Source organism: Phoxinus phoxinus, assembly GCF_949152265.1.
Source record: "Phoxinus phoxinus genome assembly, chromosome: 1".
NCBI lineage: Eukaryota > Metazoa > Chordata > Actinopteri > Cypriniformes > Leuciscidae > Phoxinus > Phoxinus phoxinus.
Window position 1 is genome coordinate 51,381,238 of NC_136876.1, and position 23,786 is coordinate 51,405,023.

Below are 23,786 nucleotides of genomic sequence, written 5' to 3' on the forward strand. Positions count from 1 at the left end.
TTTTAAGGCGCTTGATGCAATGATTGCATTTTTAAATCCACATTGAATTTTGCTACGTTCATCGCGGGTATTTAATAAAAATGTAATCGTAAGTGTCTTAACTGTTAGTGTAAATGCAATTTAGAAAAAAAAGCATTTAAATTATCATTTTGCTACAATTTTAGCTTGAACATGTTAAAGGCATAATTCACCCAAAAATGGAAATTCTTTCATTAATATTAGCTTTGTATACATTTTCACAGCACTTATAAACACAATGTTCAATCGTAACAAAAATTGGTACACTTGAACACATAAAAAATCCCAATCTCAATGCATCAAATTGTACTCCAAGGGAGTCTAATAAAAAACAAAAAATTATAACTAAGAAAAGAAATCAGAAGTGCAATGTTTTGATCAATGAAGCAGAAATTCTACAATTGTATTTTTTCCTTAAATTTTTGCCTTCTGATTTTATATTAAACAGACCAAATGCTATCTCTGACTGAAACCGATAAAACTTGAATAGGCTGGCACCTGTTTTTTGAGGACTTCTATGTGTGGGATGCAGCCTCGGCAGTACGCTTCCAAAATCAGAGCGAAATGAACCGATACCGCTGGCATGTACATTTCAGACCTGTAACACACAACACACACACACACACACACACACACACACAATCATAACCTTGAGTTCAGCGTAAGCATCCTGAAATACCAGGTGAACTGAATTATTGACATATTCAGGCTTCTTCACATGGACACACTTGCCTGAGATGCCAGAATGGGAAATGGCCGATTTTTCGGCTGGACTGAGCGCGCTCCAGGAGGAACCGGCTGAGGGCGCAGTCGTAGTACGGCTCGTAGCACAACACCTGCACAAGCTGCAGCAGATACTGCAACAGCTCGTCATCACTAACACACACACACACACATGAACAAACATTCAGGGTTTCAGCATTTCTCATGTGTTTCCTTGACATGCTGTCTGCTCACCTCATATCTCGAAGGCAGATGACTGTAAATTCTCTGACATACTGGTCGGGGTAGTTGAAGTCCAGGAGCTCGAGAGCGTCTCGAGGGCTTAGCTTGCAAATCTGCAGCAAAGCCTCTAGCTGCAGTACAAGAGAGTTTGAGTTTGAACACATCTACAGGGCAATGTCAATCAAGTCAAGGTCACCTTTATTTATATAGCGCTTTTTACAAAACAGGTTGTTCTAAAGCAGCTTTACAGTGATAACAGGAAAATAATGCAATAAAATTTGTTTCTAGAAGAAAATAGCGTCACAGTCCAGCTTAAGTTCGCTTACTGGTAAATTGCCAGAACAAAATTACCGGTATATTTGAAAAGGTCCTGTTCACATATGATCTGTTACTGGTAATTTACCAGTAAAGACTGTATGTGTGAAATGGGCTATAGTGTATGTGACAGTGCTCGAATTAAGGGGTGGGGGATAGACTTGGGAGGTGTAGGATCCCCAATTATTGTTTTGGCAACCATCGGAAAAGTAAGTACGAGGACTAGTGTGCGATTGCTTAAGAATGTGTGCTATGAATAAAGTCTGCGCGTGTGTTAATCTCACCACTTTCCCTGCCTTGCAGATAGTCTGGTATTTGCTCTGGGGGTTCTTGGTGGATCTCTGTTTCTTCACTTTGTCCATGACAGCGGAGATGGCGAAACAGAGGCGGGCCATGCGCGGCAGGTCGCAGATAGGGATGTCGAACTCCAGCGGTTTGTTCCACACGTGCTCAGACCGACTGCTGCTCTCGCTGCTGACCGCCGTCTTGCACAACATCTCCGTGCCGTGAAACAGCCCCGCTCGAACCTGGATCTACACGCACACAAGTTACAGAAATGACATGCAACTGTTTTTGGATTAGATTATTCAAATGTATGTGCAAATGCTACTCTTATCCAGGTCATTGACAATAACAGATTTGTCATGATGAATAATATTCAGCAATAATACGGGTTTGACTGCACTGACGCCAATGGATGAGAACTGAACTGGGCTGACGATGACTGTTTTCTGCAGAACTGCTTTATAGATGAATTGAACTCACTGCATATTGATAATCTTTACACAGTTATTGAACCAAACTGAAATAATACATGTTTACTATTGTCTTTTTAGAGCTGCTTTACAGCCGAATTGAACTCTTTGCATCACACTGAATCATAATTTTCCTGTTATCAATGTAAAGCTGCTTTAAAACAATCTGTATTGTATAAAGCGCTATATAAATGAAGGTGACTTGACTTGACTGACATTATTGTTAGTGCTTTGATTGCTTTGTGTAATTGTCAGACTGAAAAGGTATTTGGCATTGGTATAAAGTTTTTTTTTTAAAGTTAGGGGTCATTTTACATCAACATATGATGAAGTAAAGATCAGATTAAAGAAATATGCTAGGTATTAACTCAATTGCAATGGAATGCCAAGGTTTAAAAGCAGTAATTATGTATATTTTAAGTATAATGTATTCTTGGTGAAACACTCTTCAGTAAAACAATGTGTGTTCTTTTTTATTTGAATAAGTTTAGAGGTGGGACTACTCTTCTTGCCGACGTCTGATGTGTGTTGCTGATCGAGGTAAAAGGTTGCATGCTAAAACTGTCTCTAAAGGTCTGCGTTTGTATGCGTGGAATTTGCAAGCAGTCATTACTTTGGAATGAAACAAACAAAGACACTGCACCTTCAAATAAACATGTTTTAACTGTAATGTAATACTGATCTGGGCCAGCAGGAGGCAGATAACTGTTAGTGTTAGTGAGGTCATGCTATATTCAGAGATGTTGACAGTATTTACCTTCGCAGCATCGTCTGCGTTCACCTTGTTACCTTTCACAAGATTAATTCTGAACAAAGAATGGACCTTCCAAACACACGTATGTAACTGCTGCGGAGAGAGACAGATACAAGGACAATGTAAGTAAATTATGACAATAAATTAATGTTACATATACATACTGTATTATAAGTGTATTGGGTAACAAAATATGAAGCTAAGTAGCATTAATTTTAAGTTTTTCACAATTAATTGTCTCCAATAGGTTTTTACAGCAAAATGTCGGACATGTTTTGGTAGTCAAACGTCAAAGGAACGCAACCACAGTTAATGTGATGAATTATATATGTGGTTTCTCTCCTGGGACACTTGTATATGAACTTGCTGATCGAGGTAAAAGGTTGCATGCTAAAACTGTCTCTAAAGGTCTGCGTTTGTATGCGTGGAATTTGCAAGCAGTCATTACTTTGGAATGAAACAAACAAAGACACTGCACCTTCAAATAAACATGTTTTAACTGTAATGTAATACTGATCTGGGCCAGCAGGAGGCAGATAACGGTTAGTGTTAGTGAGGTCATGCTATATTCAGAGATGTTGACAGTATTTACCTTCGCAGCATAGTAGTAAGTATGGTTTAATCTCATATCACCTCTGTTATAGAGATTTTTGAATCCGGACTATTGAATGGTGATTCGGTCATGACGTATGTGTTTCTGTACATCACTTTTTTTTGCTCTTGAAGTCAAAGGGGGCTGACTAAAAACAAATAATAATGCTAAAAATAAAGATTAGCATTTGTTATACATTATAATTATTATACTTGTCTGTTTTTTTTTGCTGTGATACAGTGTCATAACATGTAGACCTCACTGTTGTTCAGCAAGACTTAATGTTTGTTCTATTTGATGTAGATATTTTATTAACTCCTTTTTTGCATTATATTAACATTTTATATTGAATGTCTTCTGTTAAAATATGAACTAAGCATTACATGCCATATAAAAAAATAGTGGTTACGACTGTTCCCTGAGAGCAGTGCATCGATGACGCTTTGGGGAATGCCCTCCATGTGAACCGGTGTCTAAAAAGCTATAAAATCACGGCAAACGAATTTGGCGACAACCTATGACACTATTAGTGCGACCCAGAAGTATAAAAGGGGCGCCTAGATACGCAGTGCAAGTTCCCTTTCGAAAGGGAACAGTGACTTTTTTAACAGATGTTAATTTTGCTTTAATATTTAAAAAAAATAATAATAATATTTTTCCCTTTTCATAGATACTGTGATCAAACAGTTTCCGACCACGACAGTGTCTGAGGTGCGAGCACTGATCAGAAGAAAATGCAACAATGAGGCAAACTCCAAGACCAATCATTTCAATTCGCTTGAAGGATGAAGGACTGTTTGCAGCTATTGTATTTCCCTTTGTTTGACTTTGTTGAACTTATTCCTTTAAGTTCTTTTTTTTTTTTGTTCTGTTTAATACTTCTGCAGATCAATGCATTTTATGTTAATGTATTTTGTTTAATTTTCATATGTTGCTGTACTATTGTAGTGCATTAAAGTTTACTATCTTTCAAAGAGTGTGTGTGTGTGTTTTATACAAATATTGTTTTTACTGTGTTTAACTGAATTAGTTCATGAAATACACCTCTGGTGCAACTCAGACACATCATCAGTGATGTAACCTGGGTTCATTGGGTGTTTCGGGTCTCACAACATCATACACCCTCGCCCAGGCGACCCAGCCAGGGTTGATCAGACCCTGGCTTGTGTCTGAGTAGCTTGTATGATCCACGGATCGCCCCGCTTGATCCACAGCCACCTTGACGCCTTTTCGGCGGCATCCGTGATGTTCTTGGCGGCTTTCCTGATGTGCAGTCCCTTCACTCCAAGCATCTTGAGGGCCCTAATGAGTGACTGGCCGACGAATCCTCTGCACCCGACCTCGATGGGATTGCATCGGGTCCTCCACCCCCTACTTCGGCATTCGCCTGCCAGCTCCTCGTACTTGGCCTTCTTCCTCTCAAATGCCTCCTCCATCCGGTCTTCCCAGGGAACAGTCAACTCCAGCAGGACCACTTGCCTTGTTGTTTCTGACACCAGGACAATGTCCGGCCTGAGCGTGGTCACTGCGATGTTTCCTGGGAATTTGAGCTGTCTCCCTAGGTCGACCTTCAGCTGCCAGTCCTTTGCTGTTGCGAGCAGCCCCCCTGATTGCTTCAGGCGCTGAAGTGGCTTCTCCCCGGCTTTAACAAAGGCGATGTTCTGTCTTGCTGGTTGCTGGTGTCTACTGCAGGCGATCCCAGTACTGATGACCTCTGCAATGACCCTCAGTACTTGGTCGTGGCGCCAACGGTAGCGCCCATCTCCCAGTGCTTTTGGGCAGCAGCTCAAGATGTGCTCCAATGATCCTCCTCTCTGGCAGAGTGGGCACAGTGGTGTGTCTGCCAGGCCCCAGCGGAAGAGATTGGATGGACTGGGGAGGACATCATAAACAGATTGAACCAGGAATTTGATCCGGTGTGGCTCAGACTTCCACAATTCTGTCCACTGTATTTTTAATACATTAAAAAATATTTTTTCATACTGAATGGTTTTGTTCAAAAATATATTTTTAATATACTAATAGTGGGTCTTATAGTGTTCTACTAATACATTATTAATAACCTGATATTATATTTAAAATATACTGGGAACACATTAATATGATGTTAAAAATATATTTAAGTTGTATTTCGAAAGTACATTTAAAATGTATTAAAAATACAATTTAAATAAGTGCTATTAAATTACACTAAATGTACTTAAAATTGTTCCATTTTAACACAATTAAGTATATTAAAATATATTACTATTACATTAAAATTGAACTTAAATACATATTAAAGTACATTTAGTACTTGAAGTTGTTCCAAAATAACACATTTAATACATAATTAATACAATACACTTAAAATACATGAAGTATATCAAAATAAGCACACTTTAAATATATTTCCTTTTCACCTGGGTGGTCCTACAGTGTTCGCTGCTGGTAACTCCACAGTGGCCGTCTGTGACCGCCGCTGTCTGGCGAACGCTCTGGTTGGGAAAGAACTGTTCAGCGCGCCACAGAGCAATAACTGTACCATCGTAGTAAACATCACTTCCATACAATATCAGATGTTGTCTTTCGTGAGTGTCACGTTTGTCCTGTTGATCTCCTTCTGTGTTTGAAAAGCACAAATGTGACCCTGGACCGCAAAACCAGTCACATGGGTCAATTTTCTGAAATTGAGATTTATACATCACCTCAAAGCTGAATAAATAATCTTTCCATTGATGTGTGGTTTGTTAGGATAGGACAATATTTGGTCGAGATACAACTATTGTAAATCTGGAATCTGAGGGAGCAAAAAAATTGAAACATTGAGAAAATCTCCTGTAAAGTTGTGCATTTATGTTCACGATTGTGCTGCACTCACTTACAAAAATACATGTTTTATATATTTACGGTAGGACATTTACTAAATATCTTCATGGAACATGATCTTAATATCCTAATGATTTTTGGCATAAAAGAAAAATGTATAATTTTGACCCGTACAATGTATACACTCAAAAAAAGAAATTGTTGAATGAACATGATTTAATCGTATCACCCATTATGCATCTAAGCAAGATTTGAATATTTTATTTGAACACAATATTGGTTTGTAAATTGAACATGATTGTAATATGTCAATGCAACTTCTTTGCAACTAATTGAATCAACATGTTTGTATTGTGTTAGACTAATCAAATGTATTCTCATTCACTCAAAGCACAGGAAAGCAGAATCACCAAAGGAGAAAATCTAATTTTTAAGTCACCATTATGGAGATCAGTGTGTTTTAGTTGGGCTCTTCACCCTTAAATTATTAACTTTAAGTTTTGTTTGGCTGCTGTACATAAGTTATAACAGCCAGATGAATAAATAGGAACGGTGATCTGATGGTGTTGGTTGTGTATTAATATAACAATTATTTCACAATCATTTAACCTGAATCACTGAACTCATATAGAGTCCAATTTATGATTTAGGTTTATTTTATTAATTTTAGCTGCATAATATGTTTAGCCTTATCAATGAAATTAAACGATCAAATCAATAAAAATAAAAATATATATATACACATTTCTTTTTTAGGCACACTCAGACATCAATATTTAACGTATGAATCTCAGCAATGGTGAGAAACAGATCACCTCTGATCATAAGCTCATTATTTATTCATGCAGCAATGCATGATGGGAGCTATGAATGAGTTTTGATTGGTGCAACACAGAATGCACTGCAACATGCTTTATAAATGTCACCATTGTTGAGATGCATACACTGATTCTTGATGTCTGTGTGTGCCCAAAAAAGAAATGTGTATATATTTTTTTTTATTTGTATTGATTTGATCGTTTTAATTTCATTGAAAAGGCTAAACCTATTATGCAGCTAAAATTAATAAATTAAACCTAACTCATAAATTGGACTCCATATGAGTTCAGTGATTCTGGCTAACTGATTGTGAAATAATGGTTATGTTAATACACAACCAACACCATCAGATCACCATTCCTATTTGTTCATCTGGCTGTTATAACTTATGTACAGCAGTCAAACAAAACTTAAAGTTAATAATTTAAGGGTGAAGAGCACAACTAAAACACACACTGATCTCCATAATGGTGACTTAAAAATTTGATTTTCTCCTTTGGTGATTCTGCTTTCCTGTGCTTTGAGTGAATGAGAATACATTTGATTCGTCTAACACAATACAAACATGTTGATTCAATTAGTTGCAAAGAAGTTGCATTGACATATTACAATCATGTTCAATTTACAAACCAATATTGTGTTCAAATAAAATATTCAAATCTTGCTTAGATGCATAATGGGTGATACGATTAAATCATGTTCATTCAACAATTTATTTTTTTGAGTGTAGTTGCTATTGCCACAGATATACCCGTGCGGCTCCAGACTGGGTTTGTGATCCAGGGTCACAGATATACTTGCATAACAACTGTATCTCATAATTCTGTCACCATTTCTTAGGATACAAAGGGCATGGAAATGACCAGCCGTATCAAGATAAACATGGTGAGTAGTTCATTTCAAGTTCTTGAATGAAATACGATAATTTAATGTCACTAAAATCTCCTTCACAAATCTTTTAGCTTTGGCACAGTGATTGTCACAGTTATCTGAATACATTTATAATATATTATACAGTATAAAATATCAGAGCAAGAGTGCTGTTATACTGAGTTTTAGCACAGCAGCAGCTGTGCTGATATTCACTACAACGGCATTATTGTGAGTGTGATATTTCTTATTTTCAGCAGTTCTATAAACAAGAAGATAATATTGAGTATTGAGCACAATATATCGGTCAACATATCGGTATCAGCCGATATATGTTCATTTTTAATGTTATCGTAATCGGCCTGATAAGAACATTTGGCCGATATATTAAAGCCGATAAATAATATATTATTTCCTTCAGCTGAGACACTTCAGATGCGCTCTGGTCAACATGATGAGTTTGAGTTGCTTGAAATAGGATTTGAATCACTTTGAAAAGGAAAATACGGTAAAGTGCAACATGTGTCATATCAGCTACATAAAATTATAACGAGAACATTATAATTGTGTGTTTGGGACATGGTTGTTAATGGTGAGACTTTTGTTTTGTTATCAGGCTCTTAAAAATTATATGTAAATTTGGATTTAGCTTTATCGGCCAAATTATCGGTATCGGCCAATTTTTTTTATATCGGTTCATACCTAATTGAGTATTTCAGGCATAAACAGTGATTATGGCTGCCTCGCATGTATCCCGCTTATTATGCAGCTACTTGCAAAGTAAATAAATCAAATAAAAATATTTCATTTAAAATTTTACAAATATTTTAATGTGTTAAGAACTGTGTACTGTAGAATGCTGTAATTGACCAATCAGAATCAAGCATTTCAGAGCTGTGTTATATTGTAAAAGAAAATGAGAGGCTGTTTATTTCACTAAAACTTTTGGACAAATCTTCTGCCCAACAGGAATGGATGGATCCTGATCTTGGATGGATGAAAGAGAGATATAGATTTCCAACAATTATTTTACCTGTTGATAAAATCTGGATTCCTGGGATAGTTTTGGAAAATTCGTGAGTTGAACTCAAGACTTACGGCACATATTCTAATACTTGACCTGTTTTATTGATAAGGTCGGAGAGATACACATTCAGTGATTGATGCTGACTTCAGTTCTGGCATGGTTGAGATAAAATGTCAGAAATGTACTTTATTATGAAGAGGCATGAAATACATTTTCAGTCTGAACAACTACGGCTGATAGCTGTGAAATCATACCAGTTTTGGGTTAAGCATTGCCATAGCAATGCCACATGTCAGCCAAGAGCAAAGAAATAAACCAGAACTGGACCTTATCTGAGCCACAAAATCTGTGTATATTAAATATGGAGTAATCTCAGCCTTAATAAGCCTGTTAACAAGCAGAATCACTGAAGGAAAGAAGAGAAAAAGAAAAAGAGATGAGCAGAAACACAAGAACTACAACTGACTTCAGACACAGCCTTAGATGAAATCCACTGAAGAGAAAAGAAGACATTAAATCTGTGAAGATCTCAGCAGAGGAGGAATAAACAACTCCACAAACAGCATTATACCAGCTTCACTTATTACTAATCAGACTGACTTTATTTCTGTCAGACGTCTACAGAAGTTCTTATTGAGAATTAACAGAGGTTTAACTCTAATGTGTTTCATTTGAAGTCACCATCTTTATCTTTTTGTTTTTGACTGCTGTGACAGTGTGTTTATTAAACACATTTGCAACAGCAAAGAAAGCTTAAAGGTACACTGTGTAGTTTTTAAGTATTTTATTAGCTAATATCAATGTCTTTATTCATACATATATGTCCTCATTGGTGTAAAATTTTGACGGAAGTGAATTAATCAAAACTAACTTTAGCTGGAAAGTAACATTATTCAAGAACTGCTATAAAGCCAAAACAATCTGTTACCTTAAATTATAAGTTTATCTCTGTAAAGCAGCCTTGAAACAATCTACATTGTTAAAAGCGCTATATAAATGAAGATGACTTGACTTGACTTAAAATGACTTCTGCCAATGATCTGACTTATCTTCGTATGCAAAGAATTTCTTATCTTTATTTACATGGGACAGGTAACTCCACGGAGGCTTCCATGTCCTTCCACCATTTTGAAAAACTATAATAGCAGAAAGGGACAAAAAGCACTAGCCTACCTCAACGCGTTTTCGCTCAGAGCCAGCGTCACGTGACTGACACCAGAGACGGACACGGAGATCAGCGAGAGGATCTCACTGCACTGCACGGTACTTCATAATGCAGGATCATACTTATGCCGAGCCACAGGAGAAGGAAACCTCGTCGCCAAAAAAGCAAATTTAAAAGGAAACGTGACCGGCGAATTCAAAAACTGAGGGTAAATTTTAGGATAGCTTGTGATTCACACTGTAACATTCGTTTGTTCGCTGTGTGTCAAGTTGCAGTTTGTTTGAAATAACGAACCTCATCACCCGAAAGAAAACTCGATGAAGGGCTACTAGTAACTAGTAACTAGTTACTTTTTTTGAGTAACTACCCCAACACTGACGATCGCTAGATTTAATCAGCGCGATTTACTGCAATGCTTTTTTCCCATAGTTGGTCAGAACAAAAGTGGATGTTACTTGTTACTTGTTCGCACATTCTCCTCAAAACATTGTGTTCATCATGATACAGTGTCAATGCACAACCCACTTAAAGTATTCCGCGAATAACTGCAAATGCAGATTTCGAACAGAGATGGCGACAAAGAGAAAAAACTACGGACTGCAGCTTTAAATTAATATATTATTATGAAGTGTTATTAATATGATTATTAATAGCAATACATAATTTAAAATTCTACTAAAAACATAGAATCATGTAAACTGAAATCATATAATTTCCCCCCCGCAACAACAACGCTGCAAAAAAACAAATCCTTTATTTTTAAGAAGTTACACTGAAAAATCAGCTAGTGGGATGCCAGACTAAGAAAACAGACAGTAAATTAACCTATAATTGTTTGTTAATGAATGTCTTTTGGTCTTTGAACAGGTTGAATTGTCTATTAACTCCTTCGGTGCTGTAGTGACCCTGATCCTGCCCAGTGTGTTAATAATGATGGCTGACCTGGTGAGCTTTGCTCTGCCATTTGAAGGAGGAGAACGCAACTCTTTTAAGGTCACCTTAGTCCTGAGCTTCACCATGTTCCTCCTCATCCTCAACGATCACCTGCCCAACGGGGGCAACTGCAGTCCTCTCCTCCGTAAGTGCAACAACAGAGAGAAAGAGAGACAAAATCTGCTCCATTTTAAACAAAACCGTTTTTTGGTGGTATTATGGATTACAATGAATGCCAAATTCAAAAAAAAAATTAGCAATTGAATTTAAAAAAGTTGAATTGAGTTGAATTGCAATAATTGAAAAAAATATGCATTGCATTAACCCTGCTTGCATTTTCTTGCATTGTTTTTAGGGCTTGCATTTTTATGGGCTGAAAGTTGAATATGGACTATTGACTTTTTAATAATGAAAATGTGTGTGAAATATTTTTAATTGGAATATTCACAGCTTAAATATACACAAATATATAATAAATATACGAAATGTTGAATTTCAGCCCATAAAAATGCAAGCCCTAAAAATACAATGCATTAAAATGCAAAGCATATTTTTTCAAGTGCAATTCAACAAGCTTTTTTGTTTCAAAGACATTTGGCATTATTTTACTTCCATATGGTATATGTTTTTAAAAGTTATACTGTAGTGATGTAAATGATACTGACAGAACTTATATTTAGTCCTAATGCCAGGCAGTCGAGACAACATTATTGTAGAAAACAACAAAAATGGAAAACATACATTATTTAGAACTAAAATTGTTTAATAAATGTCTGTTTTGGGAACTGTAGGGGAAGATTAAGTTAAGTCAATTCAGTTAATTGATAGAGTGCTTTCTTTAACCAATATAGTTTTAAAGCAGCTTTACAGTGATAACAGTAAAACCACAATTTATTCAGACACCTTCAACATTTCTCACATTATCGCAGTTTATTCGCTATAGTATTAGTATATATGTATTAGATCATGATGTGAATGCATGTTCTCTGTTTCCTCCTGTAAAGACTATCACTTCAGCTTCTGTCTGGTGTGTCTGGTTGTGAGTATGCTGACATCTATAGTGTTGACACGTCTGTCTGTAGAGAACAGCTTCCTTCTGTGTAGACGACGCTCCGCCAAGGTTCATCCATCAAACAACAGCAAAACACAACATGACAGCCTGGATCAGGAGGGAGGTAAGAGAGGACCGGAAACAGAAAGGCTCAAAGCTTCATAAAAAACATTCATAAAGTCTGTGGACACTTGCTTCTTTCATGAATTAATCAGCCGTTGTCAATGAATCACTTATTACCACTTGCTGCCACATACTGGCGGTTTTTAGTTTCAAGTAAACCCTAACGTTCAAAATAATGAATTGGTTTGAGTAGGACAAACTTAAATTAAACTAATTAGTTCAGTCAAATTAACTTTTATGATTATTTAGCACTTTCTTTTTCTTTCAAGGTCACAGAACTGATATATTTTAAGTAAACTGAACCGTTTCATTGTTTTGAGTTTTATGAAATTATTTATTTTAATTTAGACGAACTTAAGTTTCACTGAAACGGTCTATTTCCCAGCATGTCTACACTGTAAAAAATAAAACATAGATTTTATTTATATTTAATTAATAAAAATGAGGCAACAGATTACAAGCAATATTATTAATTAAATTTAACAAATTAGAATTGAGTAATAATTAATCAAATTAATTCCTTAAATGTTAACCATTTAAAATGAGTAAAATTTACAAAATATATGTTATTGCCAACATTGAAGACACCAGGGGTCCGTTCTTCGTACGTCGCTAACTCACTTAGCTGGATTTGATTGTTGGCGATTTGGCATGATCTTGGATTGTTTGGTTCTTCGACGCTCATCCTGGACTTGCTGTCATAGCAACAGGTGCGCAATCTTAAACCTGCTCGCGAGCAGGCTTATTTCATGTTAACAGGATTAACGTTAGATCCCGGCTTTATAAGCGGAGGTGATACGGTAAGTCTTTCGCAGCCATGTCTTGTCCGTTTTTACGTCAGGAACCTGTTGCTGAAGGTGCCAGAATAATTCGAAGAGCTTTTCGAATTAATCGCGTTTTGCGAGATCGACAGGATCCTTTAGCGCAGCGCGATAATCTACTGATTGAGAGATATCGTTTTTCTCGGGAGGGTGTCATCTACATTGTTAACTTGTTGGAGCCACACGTTAAATGTTCGACTCGTCGGAGTCGGGTTTTAACAACTGCACAAACAGTTTGTATAGCTTTGAGATTCTTTGCGAGTGGCACTTTCCTTTACACTATTGGAGATGCGGAAAACTTGGGGGAAAGTGCTGTATGTCGTGCCATTCGCAAAGTTTATCTGGCACTCAAACTGTTTTTAGGGGGCTTTGTGATATTTCCGAGCCACTTAAGACCACAGGCTGTGAAGCAGAATTTTTTTGCCATTGCAGGTACATTATAATTGTTAATGAAGATCATGCAACCATGATCATGCCAAAAAGTAGCCTAGGAGTTACAGTATTTGTTCCTCAGGCTTCCCTAACGTGATTGGTGCCATAGACTGCACACACGTCCCCATCAGGGCCCCACCTGGCCCCAATGAAGGGGATTTTGTGAACCGAAAGGGATTTCACAGTGTAAATGTGCAGGTAAATTACTATTACGATTCTTAATATTCCAGATTAGAAAAAAAAAATATATATATATATATAAAGTAATCAAAAAGTATGCAGTTGACGGATTACAAATATTTTAGATGGTGTGTGACGCCATGTTCCACATAACAAATGTGGAAGCCAAATGGCCTGGTTCTGTGCATGACTCCAGGATTTTCAGAGAGTCACATTTATGCACATTATTTAAACGTGGTAAGGAAAATTTATAATTTCAAACTCACTGTTTACATAATTTTATTATGAGCCTAACAAAACTGCATTTTTCAGGTGCTTACGATGGGATCCTGCTAGGAGACAGGGGCTATGCCTGCAGGCAGTACTTCATGACACCATTCCCTGACCCAACCCCTGGACCACAAACCCGTTTCAATACAGCTCTAGCCAGGACAAGGGCACGCATTGAAATGACCTTTGGGCAACTAAAGGGAAGATTTCAGTGTCTGAAGGGTCTGAGGGTTGCACCTGACAGGGCCTGTGACATTATTGTTGCATGTGCCATCCTCCACAATATTGCCACCATCAGAAAGGAGAGGACCCCTGTGGTGGAGGTGCAGCCTGATGATGACCTCCAGCCAGTGCACTTGGACCAACCCAGTGGCAGAGCTGCACGGGACCGAATTGTGGGACACCATTTTTGATTTTTTTTTCCTTTTTCCTTTTCTTTTTTTACACACACAAACCATTAAATTAATAATACACAAGACAACATGCTTAGTTCCTTGAGTTTTATTTGAATTGTTTCTCAAAAAAAGCCAGTGATGGTCATCTTTTGCCTGCAATAAGAGATATTGTTATGCAAGGTCAGCAATAGTACGGTGTGAAAAATAGTGTTTTAGCACTTACTCTGAAGTTCTTTTTGAAGCAACTCAATCTCTAGTGCCAGTTTTTTCTTCTTTAAGGTGTCAAGTTCTATTTCTCCCCTTAATTTTTGTTTTTTAAGATCAAAATACTCAATTTTCTGTTGAAGATTCCGTTTATAAAGGGTACGGATATCACCCTGTGCCATTAAAAAAAAAAAAAAAAAAAAAATCATCATCAACACAAGCCTCATGCAACAGAAATAAAAAGGAAAAGTAGACTGCCCACCTCTGTATCACTTTGTGCAGTAGGCCTTTCCGCAGGCCTTTCCGTAGGCCTTTCCTCCTGCAACTCATATTGCAGTCAGAAATAATATGTACACAGCTATAAATTAAATCAAGTTATTTATGCACTTACAAGTACTTCCTTCAAAGGACAGTCATCTGAGAGGGTTTCTTCACTGTCCTGTGCAAAAGAAAAATGGGTATTACAAAGTGTTGCACTTTCTTCCCTTTTGATGTAAAGTTTTAAAAAACAATCCACTTACTGCACATGCTTCAGCCACCACTTTCTTGGGAACAGGTAAAAGTGTTGGTGTATTATGTAAAACTACACAAAAGAGGAGAACTCAATGGCATTACAATGAACTACACTAGGAAAAAATAAGATCAATAACATATTGCAAAATATATTTAGATTAAGTTATGCAGTTTTCACCTTCACAAGTCAAAGCAATTGACTCAATATTTCTCTGTTGAAATGACTGTACCAGCCATTTGGATTATAGACATACTTAATTTAATGCAGCACCAAATTATTTACAGTGTAGCAAGATGATTTAAAACTAATTTACCTGTAATTAAGGTGTTGCTGTTACTGGTCCCTGGCTGTTGGTCTAAGGAAGAGCTACCCCCAGGGATGCCTTCTATAATGGGTCGGTTCTCGTTTAACCCAAGGGCCAGCTCTTCTGCCGGGGTATAATGTGGGGGTGCAGGACCACCACCTGTTTTTTTCATATCAGCCTTTTTCTTGGTTGCTGTTATAAACAGACAGACACATCATTTAAAATGTTTTTGGTAAAAGAGACTAAACAGTAGAAGTAGAAAAGATTACCAGTTTGAAGAATATTCTTGTACTTCACTTTTACTTGTTCCCATGTTCTAGTGGGTCCTGAGCTGGCTCTGACATCAAGCAATTATGAAATTATTAAAATACAAGAATATATACTGTAATAAGTGATATAACCATAACATGGAACACTTACGCATTTAGTTTGTCTGCTACTTTTTCCCAGCCCTCTCTCCTGGCTTTTGCACACTTTAAGGTGTTCCCTGGCGTTTTAATTATTTTTTCAAACTCAGCATACCCTTCCAGTAATAACTCTTGCTCTGCTGAGGTAAAAAACTGAGCGCGCTCTTTGGCCATGATGAGCAGCCAATAGCAGCGTTGCTGATCAATGTTTCCACTATCGATACATGTCCCCTTTTAAACCAGCGCATGAACGCGCAATTATCTCACTAACTCAATCCAGTTATACTAATCATAACCGGCAGGTGTGTTCGAAGAACCTAATTAGCCAGATCATGATTACCACGATGATATCATCTTGGATGTCTCATTTGATCTCGGATGTTTTAAGCAACGTACGAAGAACGGACCCCTGATGTTAACAAGCAGAATCACTGAAGGAGAAAACCATAATTAAAGTCACCATTATGGAGATCAGTGTGTGTTTTAGTTGGGCTCTTCACCCTTAAATTAATAACTTTAAGTTTAGTTTGGCTGCTGTACATGAGTTATAACAGCAGATGAACAAATAGAAACGTTGATCTGATGGTGTTGGTTGTGTTTCATAATTTCACAATTATTTGACTTGAATCACTGATCCATCCATCCATCCATCTTCTTCCGCTTATCCGGGACCGGGTCGCGGGGGCAGCAGTCTAAGCAGAGACACCCAGACTTCCCTCTCCCTAGACACTTCCTCCAGCTCTTCTGGGGGGACACCGAGGCGTTCCCAGGCCAGCCGGGAGACATAGTCTCTCCAGCGTGTCCTAGGTCTTCCCCGGGGTCTCCTCCGGGTGGGACGTGCCCGGAACACCTTCCCGGGAAGGCGTCCAGGAGGCATCCGGAACAGATGCCCGAGCCACCTCAGCTGACCCCTCTCGATGTGGAGGAGCAGCGGATCTACTCTGAGCTCCTCCCGAGTGACCGAGCTCCTCACCCGATCTCTAAGGGATCGCCCAGCCACTCTGCGGAGAAAGCTCATTTCGGCCGCCTGTATCCGGGATCTTGTTCTTTCGGTCATGACCCAAAGCTCATGACCAAAAAATATTATGGAGTACAAGGCCAGTACTTCTATAATTAATAAAGTTATCTTAAGTCACAATTTGGACTCCATTTGAGTTCAGTGATTCAGGTCAAATGATTGTGAAATAATGATTATGATAAAACACAACCATCACCATCAGATCACCGTTTGTTCATCTGGCTGTTATTACTCACGTACAGCAGCCAAACAAAAACTTAAAGTTATTAATTTAAGGGTGAAGAGCCCAACTAAAACACACACTGATCTCCATAATGGTGACTTTAATTATGGTTTTCTCCTTCAGTGATTCTGCTTGTTAACATCAGGTGTCTTCAATGTTGGCAATAACATATATTTTGTAAATTTTACTCATTTTAAATGGTTAACATTTAATGAATTAATTTGATTAATTATTACTCAATTCTAATTTGTTAAATTTAATTAATAATATTGCTTGTAATCTGTTGCCTCATTTTTATTAATTAAATATAAATCAAATCTATGTTTTATTTTTTACAGTGTATTTCCCAGAGTAAATGCTAAAATTAAGAGTAATATAATGTTTTTTTGTGTGTAAGATTAATGTAATGATTAAGTGGGAGATAGTAGTGATTAATGTTTTGTTATGCTAATTTAGAAGAATTTCTGTTAATGTTGGTTTTAGGATAGCAAATTCATAATTTATAATGTTGCACTCATACAATATTATTATTGCTAATATGTTAACAAATTAATATGTTAGCAAACTAGCTTGGTAAAGTTTATACTAATGAAAGTGTTCACATTGAAATAACATTAAAGCTTTAAGTTAAATACACAGCAAAATCCCCAGTGTTAAATCAACACTGCTCGGAGCATATATGGTCCCACTCTACAGAGTGTTAAAATAACACTGAAGCAGTGTTAAAGTTAATGAGATTATTAAGTGATTAATTAAGTGATGATTGAACATTATGATGGACACCTGCTGTTAACAAGCACAATCACTGAAGGAAAGAGAAACAAGAACTACAACTGACTTTTAATCACAGCTTTAAATTAAATCAGCTGAAGATAAAAATAAGACATTCAATCTGTGAAGATCTCAACAGTGAATGATTAAACAACTCCACAAACAGCATTACCAGCTTCACTTATTACTAACCAGACTGACTTTATTTCTGTCAGACGTCTACAGAAGTTGTATTGAGAATTAACAGAGGTTTAGATGTTGATGTTTTAGTCACCATTCAAAAATCACCATTATGGTGAACAGTGTTGCCTTTAGTTGTACAACTTGATTCTTTTTTTATTATTTGATTTCATGGTCATTGTAACAGTGTTTACCAAAACACACAAAGGTTGCAAAGAAAGCCAGCAACAAAGATGGTCAGGTGATAGGCCTATAGTTTTCAACAAGTACAAAAATGAAAAAAAGTTTATCATTTACTGAAAATGGTTATTTGATAATAATAGATTTTCAATAACATTCATTTCGTTCTATAGATCAGTCATCAAGCTGAATCTTTATTTTTTAATTATTGGGAAAGTAATCTTTGGACAAACACACAGACATCAAGAATCCCCATATGAATCTCATTAATGGTGACATGCTTTATGCCGCAATGCATTATGGGAGGCACCATAGTATAAAAATCATGGCTCCCAGCATGCATTGCAGCATGAAGCATGTCACCATTGTTGAGATTCATACTCTGATTCTTGATGTCTGTCGTTTCTAATATAAAAATAACAATTAAAAAAAAAAATCTAAAATGTATATCAAATTTTTAATTCAGGATGACTGCTCTGTGTCAAAAAAAGTGACTTTTATTAATAACTAATAACAACTTTTGTTTTTTGTCAGGGATAAGATTAGTGAATCTTTCATCTTTATAATAATGAAAACGATAACACCTGGACATTTAATATTTTTAGCTTCTTTTGTAACATATTATGAGTTTTGGTAAATATTGTTACAAAGACCAAAATCGTACTTAAAATGCCATGAGTCAAACTGCCCAACTGAAGGGAAAACTGATCACCATAATGGTGACCTTTTTTAAAAAACATCGACATCTAAACTTTTGTCCATAGACATATACCAGCAATAAAGTCAGTCTGGTTAGTAATAAGTGAAGCTGGTAATGCTGTTTGTGGAGTTGTTTATTCCTCCTCTGCTGAAATCTTTAGAGATTGAATGTCTTATTTTTATCTTCAGCTGATTTAATTTAAAGCTGTGACTAAAAGTCAGTTGTAGTTCTTGTGTTTCTCTTTCCTTCAGTGATTGTGCTTGTTAACAGCAGGTGTTCATCATTAATGTTCAATCATCACTTAATTAATCACTTAATGATCTCATTAACTTAACACTGATTCAGTGTTATTTTAACACTCTGTAGAGTGGGACCATATATGCTCCGAGCAGTGTTGATTTAACACTGGGGATTTTGCTGTGTATATGAACTACTGTACTCAAACATTTCAAGTTAAGAACAATTAAAATGTATAAGTATAAAATAAAAATCTGCTAGTTCTGCTTACTTAAACTTTGAATTTCATAACTTAAAAAAATTGAGGCAACTGATTGCCTTACATGTTTTGAGTTTTGCCAACTTATTTGGGAAACAGACACGAGACTAGCTCTTTAAGGCAACTTTAAGACAGGACTTTGTAATTACACAACTGTGATCTACTGCAAAAGTGCTGCAAATGTGATGCGACTTATACTACGGAGCGACTTATAGTCCGGAAAATACAGTAAATGAAACTAATTAGTTCAGTCAAATTAACTTTTGCACTTTATTTTTCTTTCAAGTTCACAGAACTGATATATTTTAAGTAAACTGAACCCTTTCATTGTTTTGAGTTTTTTGAAATTATTTATTTTAAACGAACTTAAGTTTCACTGAAACGACTGGGATGTCTATTTCCCAGCATGCTTTGCCGATGGCTCTCGAAAGGGAGAGTAAATGCTAAAATTAAGTGTAATATAATGGGTTTTTGTGTGTGTAAGATTAATGTTAAGTGGGAGATTTAGTAGTGATTAATGTTTTGTTATGCTAATTTAGAAGAATTTCTGTTAATGTTGGTTTTAGGATAGTTACCATCATGGTGACGAGTGGAGCATGAGCTTGATTTGAGAGCAAATTAATCTTTTAAACCTATGCAATTATACAGCAAGTGCCTCTGTATATCATACTATTGTTAATATGTTAGAAAATTAGCTTTGTAAAGTTAGCTAAGTTTATACTAATGAAAGTGTTCACATTGATATTACATGAAAGTTATAAGTTAAATATATGAACTACTGTACTCAAACATTTCAAGTTAAGAACAATTAAAATGTATAAGTACAAAATAAAAATCTGCTAGTTCTGCTTACTTAAACGTTGAATTTCATAACTTAAAAAAATTGAGGTCATTGATTGCCTTACTTTTTTTGAGTTTTGCCAACTTATTCAGGAAACAGACATGCGACTAGCTCTTTAAGACAGGACTTTGTAATCATACACAACTGTGTTCTGCTGCAAATGTTTAGTGAATAATTTTTTGATAACTCATTTTGATGACAGTATGGCACAGAAATGAAACGCACCTCCTTTAATCGAAGCTCTATTATGTTAACATTGCAATAACATGATAATGTGGTGTGCATTTACAGATTCAGGTGTGATTACAACCAAGTCTGATCATCTGGCTTCAGAAGGGGCTTCACTCCAGAAAATAGTGAACTTTATGGAGAACTTGGATAAAGGAGAAGAGGAGAAAAAGAGTAAAGTGTCCTTTGCTTACCGCCTAGACCGATTCTGCTTTGGCTTTTTTCTAAGCATTTACATACTTTATGTCATAATCCTTATTAGTATCACCCGGACGGATATTTGCAAGGTTAATAATCTAGACTTCTGGGATAATTCTGACCATGGAGATAACAACTTTGACTACTCGAACGCAGACCTGTAGTCACCGACCTCCTTCACTTCACTGTGGTTTGAACCTCTCAGATCTGCTCTGTTTGCTGCACGACATCTGCAGAAAACTGCCAATGATTGGAATAAGTTCATATATGAGCACAAAACCAGCTTTTTAGCTTTCCATTGATGTGTGGTTTCTTAGGATTGGACAATATTTGGCCGAGATACAACTAATCTGGAATCTGAGGAGCAAAAAAATCGAAACATTGAGAAAATCTCCTTTAAAGTTGTGCATTTATGTTCACGATTGTGCTGCATTCATTTACAAAAATACATGTTTTATATATTTACGGTAGGAAATTTACTTAATATCTTTATGGAACATGATCTTTACTTAATATCCTAATGATTTTTGGCATAAAAGAAAAATGGATAATTTTGACCCATACAATGTATAGGCATGTATTGCTATTGCCACAGATATACCCGTGCGGCTCCAGGGTTTGTGATCCAGGGTCGCATTATACATTTAAAAAGCTTGGGGATGAATGAATACAAGGCAAACCACACAAGATAGCATAACTTGTAATTCTCACAGTCCAAGTAAACTTTCTGCATGATAGATGAGGTGAGATGCCGTTTTAATAGTATTAAACCACTATATTCAAAGATAGAAGCATGAATTGTAACAACTATACAAATATATTATTTTGATGATCTCCTCTTCAAACTATTATTAATGTGTCTTAATCTAAACTGGCATGATGTACCAAAAATATGTTGTGGATGATTTATCAGTGCATTTTATTCCAAATAAATGACAGAATTGCTAAAGGAAGACTGGTAACTAACAGGGTAATTGTTGAACTGTATCTGTTAGTGTCTTTTCTTTAATTATATAAAGCGGTCTCAGAAAATAAAGTCACATTTCTTGTAACTCGTGTGCTGTTATGACTCTGGTTTTCTGGTGGGCTGTTGGAAGTAATTGTCTTAATGTCTAATTAGACTGTAAAAAAATATTTTTATGATTTGTTAACACAACTTTTTATCTTTTGTTAAATCAACTTCGATAACTAATGTGTGAAGATAACATGCTATTGTGAGTTTCTGTTTATTAAACCATTCTTCTTCAACAAACTCAAAATTTTAAGGTAACAGGGTAACTTGCTTTTTTAAGTTAAACCAACATTTTTTTTACAGTGTAGTTGTGGAAGTAGAAAGCTTTTTTGTTTGATTGTGTTTCCGCTCTCTCCATGAACACCTTTCAAAAACTGAGGACACTATTCCTATCCCAACCACAGCTTTATCAGGCTAGTACACAGTCCATATATATATATCATTTACTATTTAACCATAATCATATCATTAAGTTGACATTAAACACTCTGGACAGATGCTTGAGGCAAAATCTAATGTACACAACTCTCCAATGATGAGTGTGTTTTCTTACAGAGGAAAGTGTGTAATCTGAGAAGACTGACTCATAACCAGATTAAATGCACTATTGTTCCCTTCATTATCATCACACACAGGAAAAACACTCACTGACATAAAGAGTTAGCAAATATCCATCACCTGTCCTGATCTCTCCTGTGAATCGGCTCTGTTTGGAGGAAACGGCCGCTGGACTTGGATGTGGTCAAATGAGCCGTTATTGGCATTTGCAGTAAAAGCTTGATTCACCCTTGAGTCGTTCCAAACTTGAGACTTTCTTTTGGGAACACAAACAGAATTATGTAAAGAATTAACTAGTGTTTTCCCCCCCCTTGCAGATACCATGAATATGGACATATTTTGTTCCTTATGCATTCAAAGGAGGCATACATGTTTTTTTTGTTTTTTTTTAATTCATCTTAGGTGAAATATATATTTAACAGAGACCTCTATGAAATCATGTAGTATAAATTAAGATTAAGAATGTGCAGAGCAAAATCCCCAGTCTTAAATGAACTCTGCATATGGTCCCACTCTACAAAATGTTGAAGTAACACTAAGGCTACGTTTACACGTGGCCGGTTATTTTCATAAACGGACATTTCACCCTCTCTGTTTTCAGAAAAGTGTTTGTTTACACGAACCCGTGTATATGCCGTCAAGAGCATGCCAAACCTATAGGTGGCAGTGTAACGAGAATCTCAAGCCCACTTAGCCAATCAGAATCCCGAAAATATAGGTCGCACTTTTGACGCAGTGCAAGTTCTGTCGCATACTGTGACGTCGACTGCCTAAACTCTGTTTTTCTCAGTTTACATGCAAACGTGAAAACGGAGGTTTCCTGGCCGGAGTTTTTAGAAAGAATCGTTTTCAGAGGAGAATTCTCCGTTTGCGTGTAAACGAGGGGCACAACCGAAGGGAAATGTCTCCGTTTTTCAAAATAACCAAAATAACCAAAGTAAACGGGGCCTGAATCAGAGTTAAAGTTAATGAGATATGATTAACTAAGTGATGATTGAGCATTATTGATGAACACCTGCTGTCAACAAGCAGAATCACTAAAGAGAAAACACAAGAACTACAACTGACTTCAGTCACAGTCTTAAGGCGGATGTACACGGTGCGATTTTTGCATGTTTTTACGAGCTTGCAGATGATTTTTTCTCTCGGGAGATATCGAGTGGAAATCGGTGATGCTCGCATGGTCGCGGCTCGCAGCGTGTGAGAGGAATTAGAGGCACTAATACACGTTATGAGCACCTCTCGACCTCCCAATAATTTTTAAACATGTTAAAAAAATTCAGGGAGTCGGCCCGATTTTCACCAGTGTATACTATCCCCTACACACACACACACACACACACACACACACACACACACACACACTCTCTCTCTCTCTCTCTCTCTCTGTTGAAAGTTCACGTGATTGCCGCCAGCACGGGATAAAATTCGTGCAGGACAGTCGTGCCGTGTACCGGCTGCTTTGACGCGATTATGACACGATTATATTATTTAACTGACTCGTAACGTGTGCAATATCTCCCGACCTCCCGAGTGTCCGAACTCGCACCGTGTACGCCCGCCTTTAGATGAAATCCACTGAAGAGAAAAGAAGACATTAAATCTGTGAAGATCTCAGCAGAGGAGGAATAAACAACTCCACAAACAGCATTACCAGCTTCACTTATTACTAACCAGAC

At 36.7% G+C, this 23,786-nt stretch overlaps 2 protein-coding genes across 3 annotated transcripts; one reads left to right on the top strand and one right to left on the bottom strand.

Annotated features, from left to right (window-relative positions):
- Positions 1 to 7,858: 7,858 nt before the first annotated feature.
- On the top strand, positions 7,859 to 21,894 carry LOC307010400 (5-hydroxytryptamine receptor 3B-like; the record flags this gene model as incomplete). The annotated part of the gene is made up of 4 exons (XM_079635036.1): positions 7,859 to 7,891; positions 10,936 to 11,146; positions 12,006 to 12,176; positions 20,403 to 21,894. 4 exons carry the CDS (start codon positions 7,859 to 7,861, stop codon positions 20,699 to 20,701), a joined length of 714 nt encoding a protein of 237 aa, XP_079491162.1. The 3' UTR covers positions 20,702 to 21,894.
- Positions 14,421 to 16,171, bottom strand: LOC307003874 (uncharacterized protein). 2 transcript variants are annotated; one of them, XM_079622730.1, is made up of 6 exons: positions 15,565 to 16,171; positions 15,305 to 15,487; positions 14,999 to 15,060; positions 14,869 to 14,916; positions 14,740 to 14,796; positions 14,421 to 14,650 (listed from the first exon to the last, which is right to left on the bottom strand). In XM_079622730.1, exons 2-6 carry the CDS (start codon positions 15,465 to 15,467, stop codon positions 14,486 to 14,488), a joined length of 495 nt encoding a protein of 164 aa, XP_079478856.1. In that variant the 5' UTR covers positions 15,468 to 15,487; positions 15,565 to 16,171; the 3' UTR covers positions 14,421 to 14,485. The 2 variants fall into 2 exon arrangements, with proteins under 2 accessions (XP_079478856.1, XP_079478857.1); XM_079622731.1 differs by having other exon boundaries at positions 15,305 to 16,171.
- Positions 21,895 to 23,786: the final 1,892 nt, after the last annotated feature.